At 35.3% G+C, this 12,268-nt stretch overlaps 1 protein-coding gene across 2 annotated transcripts in view; it reads right to left on the bottom strand.

Annotated features, from left to right (window-relative positions):
- Positions 1-342: 342 nt before the first annotated feature.
- Positions 343-12,268, bottom strand: part of nkd1.L (naked cuticle homolog 1 L homeolog) — a 73,429-nt gene continuing 61,503 nt past the window's right edge. For both annotated transcript variants that reach the window (XM_018257792.2, XM_018257793.2), the window contains exons 6-10: positions 11,681-11,776; positions 9,264-9,411; positions 6,665-6,749; positions 6,078-6,199; positions 343-4,291 (exon numbers count right to left, since the gene is read on the bottom strand). In XM_018257792.2, coding sequence (XP_018113281.1) covers positions 3,714-4,291; positions 6,078-6,199; positions 6,665-6,749; positions 9,264-9,411; positions 11,681-11,776 — 1,029 coding nt within the window. In that variant the 3' untranslated portion in view covers positions 343-3,713. The remainder of the gene's footprint in view (positions 4,292-6,077; positions 6,200-6,664; positions 6,750-9,263; positions 9,412-11,680; positions 11,777-12,268) is intronic.

The raw sequence follows: 12,268 nt of genomic DNA, 5'->3' as shown, positions 1-12,268 counted from the left end.
CCCTTGATGTAGTAACAGGTACAACACTTGCTCCAGGTCTCAGTGTAGGACTGGCCCACCAGGTGTCAAACTCCAAGGGGCAGATTTATCAAGGGTCAAATTGAAAATGAGAATTTTTAAATTTAATTTTTTACTTAAACATTACTTAAAATTATGTTTAGCAGGTCCTATTAGTTAAATTAATGTTTAATTGGGGTATACTGTCTCTAAGTATTTTTCTCTAAGTATTTTCGATTTTATCTTTGTAATAACATTTGCATGTTTAAAGCAATTTTAAAATGTAATTTCCCAATCTTTTTTTTTTGTAAAGGGGTAAACTGGTGTAATGTTAAGTTTGGTCTAATAAAGTTTATCAAAAATAAAAGAGAAATTAAATACAAATGGGTATTCATTCCTCTTCCAGAATGTATACTTTGAAATAGCTTTGCAATCACATTAGCATTCCTGTTCTCATTTTCAACCCTCACATACAAATGGTGAGGGACATACAGTAGATAAGTTATTGCAGACAAACTGCTACTAAACCATGTCGACGTAAAGATACATTGGAATATCTATTTGAAAATGGTTATTCGTATCACACCAAATTGCATAGGTGCTTTCCCTTTATATATATATATATATATATATATATATATATATATATATATATATATATATATATATATATATATATATATAGACCAAGATATCATTTCTAGAGACCCTCCTCCCTTTAAGTTTGCACAATGACAGATTTTATAGCAGAATAGGAATATTTTTAATAGGATGAAAATGTAAAAAAAAAAAATGTTAAAGGGGTTGTTAACCTTAATATTAAATGTAATTTAATATGATTTAGACAATGGTATTCTAAGATAACTAGTACTAATTGTTCTTCATTTTGTGGTTTAGAGTTACTTCACTTTTTGTTGTCCCTGATACCCTAGCAACCAGGCAGTGTTTTGGAAAGTAATAGGCGAGGACAATAAAAAGTTAAAACAACAGTAACAATTTAGTCAGCAGCCTGATAACATTCTAAATTGCATTAAGAAAATTGTGCAGAATAGGAAGTAAAAGAAGGCACCACAATAAAAAGGCTGAACTGAAGGCTGAACTGAAGCAGGGCACTAGTCCTTCATATTTAATGAGTCAACAATAAGATTGTAAAAATGCTTAATTTGATACCACAACCTCAAACCAAATTTTAAATAGGCACCAGACAATATAGAATGTGGCTTATTGTGGCATTGGCTTAACTAGAGTGCGCCGGGCTCCCCTGCAAAAAACCTTCAGAGGGGCCTGGCACACTCCTATACTCATCCTCCCACCACTTGCTGACCACGATCCTCTCCACCCAGCCTCTACCCACACCCCGTCCCCCACCTACCTTTCATCCCCTTCCGCGCTGGTAAAAGAGCGGGTGGGGAGGAGGGGGTTTTCTTATTAGCTATAGAGGAAGCAGACCTCACAGTCTGGGCCCCCCTGCGACTGCGGGGTCTGCTTCCTCTGTAGTTACACCACTGTATTGTGGTAACACCCCCAAACATGTTTTTTTTCTTCTGGTTGACTCACTAGAGACTACTTCCTACATCAATTGCCTTTTAAGTGCCAGGATTTCTATTTGCTTGCATCACTTAGAGGACTGCCATCTCCTCTCTCACCAGGCAATACTTACTTCAGAGGCCTGGGTGTGGTTGTGAACCATTTAATTTGGCTATTGCAGAATAGAAAGGCAAACAATTCAAAAAATAATAATAAATGACCAATAGAAATGATTGTGGTGTAACATACTACAATATATGTGACATACATCCTAAAAAGGAAACACCCATCATATCAGCTTATAATGTAGTTTGAAGAAAAAAAAAACATTTTACACAATCTGGCTCTATACAGCAAATGGTAAAAATGCATTAATACTGCGAATTCTGAAATAGCCACTTGAGTTAAACAGATAAAACCTTCATATTCATTTATTAATACATTATAATTGTTTTCCTATGGTTCTATACATTTTTTATATTTGTGTATATACAATAAAAAACTTCACAATTAAGGAGTAACCAATCTCGCTACAAGATGTGAATAGGTCAAGTAGGGTCTGTACAACAGGTAAAATATTACCAGGTATGTGATCTAAATACACACACACTAAAACTCTTCAGGACCAAAAGAATTAAAAAAAAAAAAAAAAGCGCTTTAGAGCAAACCACAGATTCTTAATTCAAAAACATACCTGAGTGTATAGATGCTTTATATATATATATATATATATATATATACACACACATATATATATATATACATATATATATATATAGATATTTATTTATACATATAGGATTCCCAATTTTTAAGGTAAAAATAAAATATCCCACTAATCAATACAAGACAAATATTAAAGCACTGCCTTAAATTCTGACATGTTCAGAATAATGTGGCTTTGAGCTATTGTAAAGGAAAACATACTTATCCTACATATAAGCAAGATTTGTCTTCCGTTTTCTTTTCTTCAAAGGCTTTTGCCATTACAGCCAGCAATACAATAGATTAGTGACCAGTAATAGGATTTTTTGGACTGTTATGTATTGTTTGGACTGATGTGTATATATATATATATATATATATATATATATATATATATATATATATATATATATATATATATATATATATAGAAATTCGCAAAGGTACCTGCACTCGTACACTAGTCAATGGTGGGTGCACGGTCAAAGTATAAATTCATAGTTCAGTGCTTGGCCATCTTGAACTATATATATATATATATATATATATATATATATATATATATATATATATATATATATATATATATATATATATATATATATATATAATATCATACACTGAGAGAAGGAATGTTCTGTGAACCCAATAAACTGTGCCCTAAAAACCTACGGAAAAACATCAAATCAGTCCATAATCTGGAGAAAAAAAAATTAAACTAGGAAGTTTTCACCATGCTTAAACATTTTTCTGTCCTATAAATGCATGTTCAAACAACTGTTGCCATTTGTTTTTTACTTTTTCCAACGAGACTGTGAACAAGTGCCAAATTCCAAAACATGGCCTAACATAGCAAATAGATACCATGTGAATGAAACAATAAAAAATAGGCAACCGAAAAAGGGATTGTTTAAAATACCTTACATATAAATATTAAACAGAAGATTAACATACATTAGTAACGAAAATATGTTGGCAAATCCACCAAATTTTCCTAGCATTCATTAAGATAACTTTAGGGGAATAAATGTAAACACAATAGCCGATAAGATTTGTAAATTGTGTCCCATAGCTCATTACATCAGTGAAGTATAGTCTGGATAACACTAGAGGTAGCACGCGGTTTGTCAGGGGTTGTTGGTAAAAGTTCAGAAAGTTCTAATTCCCCTGATAAAGGCTTCTGTGCAATAAGTTCAATTTTCTGATGTATAAAGAACACTTTATACTACTCTCTATCCATAAAGTGTTGTATTGAAAGAAGTGCTTGATGACCTCTGTTGCAGCACTAACGGTGTCCATAGGATGTGCGCTTAAATTCACTATACACTTCCAGACCATATGTATTGAAAGTCAACTATTATTTCCACAGCTGTATGATCAGATACAGTATGTTTCAGATGATGAACATTTGTATAGCTGTTTATACTGTAATGGATTTCTGGATTTCAGACATACTTTGAAGTCCTTGTATAAATGGTCCTTGTTTATGTTTGGTAAATATGGTGATAGTGGTGGTGATGTTCATGATGATGATGGTGCTCATGCCTTTGTATCATATGTCCAACATGACCATCATACAATACCATGCTTGGCAGATCTCTCACATGCTCTTTCTCAACCACATTTACTGGAGACTGAAATGCCTTACACATCTGGTGTCCATCCTTGGTCTTCTGTTTGCTTTTCCTATGAACTGGCTGAGGTGGCACAGGATGGTATGGGTAGCTCTGGCCCAGCATTGCATTTGGAGGAGTCATTGGCATAGACATGCCCTGGCTGGGCTTGTTTCTTGTTCTTCCAGGCTGGCTTGTAGAGAGATGTCCATTTTTATTTGATGCTCTGGGAGATCGAACCGAGTGTTTATTATTTTCTTGACCACGCTGCCTTTGCTGAACTTCTGCCATTTTAATATGAGACAGTTCAGCCATGTTGAAATGTCCTGTGTCTAAAGCCTGTGATCTCCTGTGGTGGAAGTTGATGGATTCAGGTTCATGTGAACGAGATCTCATCTGATTAGAAGCCTTTGCCTGTGAGTCATGTTTTTCACACATTGGTGGTGACCCTTGAAATGTGAACAAAGTCAATTTAACTTTAAATTAAACAAAAACAAAATATAAAAGAAAACAAATGCATTTAACAAATTAAGTTGCTGACTTACATGTTATAGTAGACTGTTCATCGCTAATTGTTGAATGCTAATTGGTGTAAATGAGCCCAGCAATCTAATTAGCTAGCAAAGGGACACATTTTCAGTAATGTTGTATCCCATAGCAACCAAATAGATTTTATATGGAATATGTTATTGTACTTGTGCAAACTTGCTAATTAGTAAATGAGACTAATGCTAAAAGCCTATGGAAATATCTCTCCCCATGTTTGCGCATCTCTGCTGGCTGAAATACATTAGTGGAGAAAACGCCCTGCATGCCTTCAACCTAAGTCTCAGATTAATAAATTTAGGCTTGAAATCTTGAAAGGAATATTTAAGATGGTGAATAAATTAAAATGGCATGTTGTAACTGCCATGCAGCAGATGAAAACAATTACACTCTTCTTTTTGAATGTTATAATAAAACAAAATAACTTACTTTAACACTTTACATGCTGTGTGTTGCCACTGAACAGTATAGTTTAAAGCTAACGATAAAATATACAGTTTGGGCACACTGCTACTTAATGTTGGAACTATAGCAGCTCCAGCACATGTTAATTATGGCTGCAGTAAACATATCAATGTTGTACAGTTCAATTCCCAGTGTTTTGTTGCCATTGTGATTTCCAGCTTGGTGGTTGCTCTGACATGCTCACTGGCATGATAATTGCCTGACCTATTGGGACATTTGCAGGGTCCAGAAATTACCAATCATGTCTCTGAGGGACAATTTTAAACATTTTTCTGCCAGACCGCCAAGTTGATAAACACACTTCAAAAAGCTGGGTATCTTTCCTTGTGACCTGAGAGTTTTTTTACCTACTCATATGGTGTCAATGTCCACCAAACTGCTAGGCAGAGTGCGTTCAAAGTGTTGCAAAAATTCTACCAATAATGTATACCCTAAGGTGCTACAGTGCACTATACAATCTGCAATACCTAAGTGGGTAGAAAACACACACCCAAATAAAGATGGAAGTAAAAAAATTCTACAAAGAGCTCACCATTGCAGCTATAAACCCATAATAAAGCACACATTTAATCATAAAATAAAAAATAATTTAATGAAAAACGCATGAAAAGATAAAGTGGAAAATATCCAGGACCTATGCCATATAGTACAAGATTTATACAACCTATAACTATAGCATCAATATAGACTAGTCAATAATAAATATGTGCCTGTGTTGTGTCCCAAGCAATTACAAAATAGTCACAATCCTACAGTTGAATTCCTAAACATTATACTGGACCTAGTTATAACAGCACGGTGATCTCTATTGAGCAGGGCCCTCCTTTATTATTGTATTGGTTGCAATGTAATGTATATATTCATCTATTGTACAGCTCTAATGAATATGTTGGCACTATATAAATATGTTAATAATTAAAATAATGGTGATAAAAAAAATCATGTACTAAAGAAAAAAAGCATATCTATAAACAACATCAGATCAGATACAATACTGCCAAATCTATATATTCATAAATATATGCTTTGTTATGAGGGGGTTTCAAGCTGCACAATATAGAGGCGAGCAATATGCTTTTTGTAAACCTGCTACATCTGGGGGCAATAATTCCACCACACAATGGCAGCTATACATAATACTGACACACCACTAGAGAACAACAGAAAGTACTACCTTGCTCTAAACAGTGGACAGTTATTCAGGTTAGTTAACTTGTCACTCACCTGGCCCAAATCGAGATGTGTAGTTCTCAATTCCAGCAAGATCCAAATAGTGATTTCTTCTTTCTATGTTCTCATCTACGCATTGCAGATGACATTCTGTTTGCTCAGTCACATTTTCAAGCCTTCAAAAGAACAGAAAATTTAAATATTACATTAAACTTAGATGACCAAATTGGGTGAAGATACCCTTATTTCCCTATCCAGGGGATGGGCCAAATCAGGTGGATCAAATTATTTGGATAACAATCCAAATATGGGCGGCTCAAGGTTTTCCATTCTGGCAAATCAGCAGATGATTTAATCCGAATTTATTCAGCCAAATCTATTATTTAAGGTTCCACATCAGCCTATATCTATACACAGCATTGGACTGAGGTCACCTAGGCCTACATAGAAAACCCTAGTCACCTCAGCTGAATCATCCCCAACTACTGCCCACCATAAGCCATACTGCAAGAAACTGGCCACCCACCCACTGATATGCAGTTTTATCCTGGTGCCCCACCAGGCCACTCTGAGCCTGGATTTGGCCACTCTAGACAGTTTTTAAGAGAAAATCGTCCCCCCCCCAGGAGAGAGATATTTACCTTCCAGATCCCCGCTGTTTTTTCTCTGAGCCCCGTAAATCCTCAGCGACTTTACTTTCGCTCCTATGTCTACCGTTCTGCAGCTCTGAAAACAAAGACATATTTGCCATTAAAGGGGTGGCTCACCTTTACGTTACCATTTAGTATGTGGCTAATGCTAAGGAGCTTTTCAAGGAACTTTTCAACTGGTATTAATTTTTTCTTTTTTTATAGTTTTTAAATTATTTGCCCTTTTCTTCTGACTCTTTCCAGCTTTCAAATGGGGGTCACTGACACCACCTAAAAAGAAATACTTTGTAAGGCTACAGATTTATTGTTATTTCTACTTTTTATAACTAATTTTTCTAACCAGGCCCCCTCCTATTCATATTCCAGTCTCTTATTCAAATCAGTGCATGGTTGCTAGGGTAAGTTGGACCCTAGCAACCAGATTGTTGAAATGAAATTGCTAACTGTAGAGCTGCTGAATAAAAAGCTAAATAACTCAAAACCCACAAATAACAAAGTTAAAGGGATACAGTCATGGGGAAAAAAAAAATAAATCTTTCAAAATGAATCCGTTAATAGTGCTGCTCCAGCAGAATTCTGCACTGAAATCCATTTCTCAAAAAAGCAAACAGATTTTTTTATATTTTGAAATCTGACATGGGGCTAGACATATTGTCAATTTCCCAGTTGCCCCAAGTCATGTGACTTGTGCTCTGATAAACTTCAGTCACTCTTTACTGCTGTACTGCAAATTAGAGTGATATCACCCCCTCCCTTTTTTCCCCCAGCAGCCAAACAAAAGAACAATGGGAAGGTAACCAGATAGCAGCTCCCTAACACAAGATAACAGCCTGGTAGATCTAAGAACAGCACTCAATAGTTAAAACCCATGTCCCACTGAGAAACATTCAGTCACATTGAGAAGGAAAAACAGCAGCCTGCCAGAAAGCATTTCTCTCCTAAAGTGCAGGCACAAGTCACATGACCAGGGGCAGCTGGGAAATTGACAAAATGTCTAGCCCCATGTCAGAATTCAAAATTGAATATACAAAAATCTGTTTGCTCTTTTGAGAAATGGGGTTCAGTGCAGAATTCTGCACTATTAACTGATGCGTTTTGAAAAAACATGTTTTCCGATGACAGGATCCCTTTAAAACCAATGGCAAATTGTCTTTGAATATCAATCACTACATCATACTAAAAGTTAATTTAAAGGTGAACAACTCCTTTAAGTAGCAAGGTTACATAGAAGCCAGTGGCAGAAGTCCCTTGAACCATTTGAAGAGGTTAACAGCCTGTTTTTTTTTTGTTTGTTTTTTTAGAGGGTTTTGAGCGATTCAAGTTTTTTTCCTATGAAAACTTGATCAATTTAAGTTTTCGGGTTGCAGGACTCGAACTTGAAGAATCGTGTATTTCACATTCGTTTTTTTTAAGCAAGATACCATTCAAGTTTTAGGTTCATTCTAGGTAAAACAAACACTTAACCTTTGATAAATAACCCCCTAAGTAAAGTTCACGTCTTGGGATAAAGTATAATTGTATTATTACAGGTATGGGGCCTGTTATCCTGAATGCTCGGGACCTGGGGTTTTCTGGATAATGGATCTTTCTGTAATTTGGATATATAAGGGTTTTTTTTATCAAAGGTTGAGCTTGTGAGGTTTTTTTATACCTTGAATAAACGCATCACTGGAATGTTTGCTTAATTTGAAAAAAACTTGAATACTCGAATTGATCGAGTTTTCGAACAAAACCACAGAAAAAATACCGAACATCATGAAGGCTACAAACATCTTCAAATGGTTCAAGGGACAAGTTTTAGCTGGAGTATTTTTGGATTCTAGCTATTTCCAGCTTTTTGGTTTGGACTGAAAGAATCCAACATATTCCAGCAGAGCTGGAGCAGAACTAAATTGTGCTAAATTGTGCTTTCTTTAAATAAATAATTGCAAATTATTTTCTATTGTATTTGTCAAGGAAAGAAAAAAAACTTACACTATAAACATTATTTAAATCTTGTTTTTCCTTAGTCTTGGAATTCACAATCACAGCTAAAATCTTGTTTGTGCTCCAGAATGGGGGACCTGATTCACATGCCCATGTACTGGCTACACAATTGTAGACAGTGAAGTGGGAGGGGCACAACCCAATGATTTAAATCACTAGTATTGTGCATGTAAAGTATACTATAATCACAAAAAGTGAAAAATGTTTTACTTACATGCCAAAGGCAACGTTTCGGGCTTCACTCCAGGTTTTTGTCAAGCTTGACAAAGGGCTGGGATGAAGTCCAAAATGTTGCCTTTGGCATTTAGGTAAAGTTTTTTCATTTTTTATAAATATTACCAGAGTTTCATTGATTCGTACTATCTTACCCTGGCAGAGGATACAGCTTGCACCTGGGGCTGTGTGTGTAGCACACTCCAACTGATAAAAAATAAAAATTTCACTATAGTGCTCAAAGAATAGTGTTGGCCTGGGGGAAAGAACCATAGTTATTTTATTTACTGGGTTGCCTAAAATAATGTATTGGCACCCCAGTGAATTAACTATTCTTTGTCTTTTAAGTATAAAAAAAGAAAAAAAATATTATTTTCATTTTCTTTTTTACCTGCATGATTCACCAACACAGTCCTCTTTTTCAGTGTGGCATCAGGGGCCAAAGACAGCTTTACACGCAAGGTTTTACTTGAGCTTGATGAGTGGTTTACTGATGCATCAAATACTTCATATATTGTATGTAGCAAACTAGTAATGTCCTAAAATTAAATAAATAATGTTTAACAACGGGAAATCGCATTTAAATATGATTTGCAAGTCTCAAGATGGCTGAACTTGCACAGATACGTTCATGCAGTTTGTCTGACCTTCTTAGTGTAAAGTGTAAAGTTTGTATGAAAGAGGATGAAAATGTTGGTGGCTCCTTTACAAATGCAATAAATAGTCACCTTATGATGCTAATGTCCCAAACACAAGAGCACTAAGCTGAGCAAAAGTGTTCTTCTTGATGCTTATGTACTGAGCACTTGCCTCTGGGTCATTTGCTGCTTTCTGCACTTTGTGGCAGATGGAAAATTGGGGGCGGTTTCCCTAGCCTAAGCATCTGATTGGCACACAAACTAGGATATGTAAGGTACAAGGAGGGTCTATATTTAGCAGGCATAAAATTTGAGGTTTCCTTGCGTCTATGTGAGTTGTGCACTGTGCCCCATGCCGCAGGACACAGTCTAGGTTTCACCTGTAAAGGCTACATGCATGTATATTCTGTATATGGGCCCTAAGAGGTGTATTTTTGAGTCCCTTAGTGCTCCACAACTTGTGCCTGTACCCATGTAAATGAGCCCTCAGAAGTTTATGGATCAAAAAAACTGAATTGCCTATGCAGGCACATACCTACAAGAACGAGGAAAGAGGTTTTTTAACCCGCAAATAAAGTTCAAAATAAATAATATATCACAAAACATTAGTTTAATTATACGAATCTGAAGCCCGATTAGCAGTTTTCCCTATGAAGATAATTACAGGGCAGCCTGTCATTTGTATGAAAGACCTTTAGAGCAAAATAAATTGGACTGTCAATGGAGAAAAACACTCTATTAGCTAATTCTTTTCAACAGGAGTATTAAAGCCGCTATGTTATCTTAACACATGCACAAAGCGAGAGATGAACGGCTCATCAAAGACATTAGAAGCGGAATGTTTTCCACACTGACTTGGCAAGAAAGTCATGAAACGTGTCACTGCTGTAATGAGGCTGTTTTAAATGCAGGGGATTGCTTGACAAAGGAGAATAATATACAGATCAAAAGTAAAGACATTAAATGGTCAATAAAATTGGCATATTGTAAGAGAAAGTAATGCTAATTGAAGAGTCTTTTTTTATGGTCACTGAGGAACCCAATAAGTCTGCAAGCTCATGTTTAAGGACAGTATTTTTTTCAACACTAATTCAATGAATAGGTATTCTGTTGAACATAGTGTTTGCCTATTGTTTTAAAAGGGTTCTACAGTCAAACATTTTTTGCATAATGTAATTTTAACTTTCCAATATACATACATTTTCAGTGGTTGTAAAGTTATTTGTAAAATTACAGTGCAGTGGATGTTTATCCCTTTCTCTTCTCTGGATATGACTCTTAAAACAAGTTTAGGATTTTCTTTACCAACGGTCAATTTCAGCGTGATACAACAAAATTGTAAGGTTGGAATGCACCGAATGATCATACATCTGGCAATCTTTCTTTCAAAATAAAATTGGCAGGTTTAAAAATTTTTGTCAATGAAACAAATTACTTTTTTTTCTTTATTGAGGTTAGTAGCATTCAAGGCATAAAGAGACTCATCTTCAAGAACGGTCAGTGCAATAAAACCAAATGTTTTTTGTAAGCTTTTGCAGAATGAAGGATACACAAAAGAATGTTTGGCAAGTTAAACAGTATATACAAAAGCATATATATCACATATATGTCACATCCTCTTCCTGTTTTGGCTTCAACTAGACAATACCACTTTACTCAGCAAAATATGCTGGCGCTACATAAATAAATGTTAATAATAATAAATGGTTGTTTTCGTTGATGGACAAATTGTAATTTTAAACTATCTTTTCATGAAAGGCTTGGGTGTACAATAACAGAAAAATCTCAAAATCTTTTAGATTGTAAGCTCCTTTGTTGTTATAACAGCCATGAGTCTGCTAGAAGGGGTTTCCTGTAGAGGTTGGAACATTGTTGATAGGAATAGCTGCTATTAAGTGAGATTAGGCACTGATGATCAGTGTTCTAGTTCATTCCACAGGTGTTTTTTGGGATGATATGATATAACAGTTCTGAACAGAACACTCAAGTTCTTTCACTGCCATCTCAGCAAACCTATTCTGCATGGACTTTGATTTGTGCATGGGGACAATATTATGCTGACAACTGTTACAACCATTTACATTGTATTATTATTATTATACAATAATAATAGTGTATTTTAAACAAGAAGGTAAGTACCAGCTTATACAGTGTCAAAATAATGTCTTACCTCTCGGGTAACCCTTCCATTGTTGTCAAAATCATACAATGTAAAGGTCCATTCTTGCCTATTATCTTCTTCAACAGATACATCACATTGCAATTCCTAAATATAGAAGCAGAGTTATTATTGCACACCAGTTTGATTTTTATTTCAAAACTTTATCTTCATAAATTTATTTCTAAATCATTGTAAACATAAATGTATCTTCCATTCCAGTTCATATCAGTAAATCGCAGTTCTAAACCCACCTCTGGCTGTGTGCAGCCCAGTAGCCTGATAGTTCTGCGGACTAGAAATCCTCCCCCTCTGGCAGTTAGAAAGATCTTTTATCCCCTGCTGAGTTCAATGCCTTCCGAGTGTAATAAACCAGCAAGTGGTACCAGGCAAACATTACATGGTACTTTCTAGGAGATTTTTCAGCTGCCCAGAATTCAGTTATTATAAGTATCTTTACACTTTTTAAAATCCTGTTTATCTTTGGTAAATACAGAAAAAAATCCACAACAAAAATGTAATGTTTGCAATGCTGCATTCTTGCTTCATTAGCTTATAGTTCATATACTGTATTTGGTATGAACGATAAACTAATCTGTA

This window comes from Xenopus laevis, chromosome 4L, assembly GCF_017654675.1.
Source record: "Xenopus laevis strain J_2021 chromosome 4L, Xenopus_laevis_v10.1, whole genome shotgun sequence".
In the NCBI taxonomy this organism is placed as follows: Eukaryota; Metazoa; Chordata; class Amphibia; order Anura; family Pipidae; genus Xenopus; species Xenopus laevis.
The sequence above is the reverse complement of the archived record's forward strand: the minus strand, read 5'-3'. Positions and strand labels throughout refer to the sequence as shown.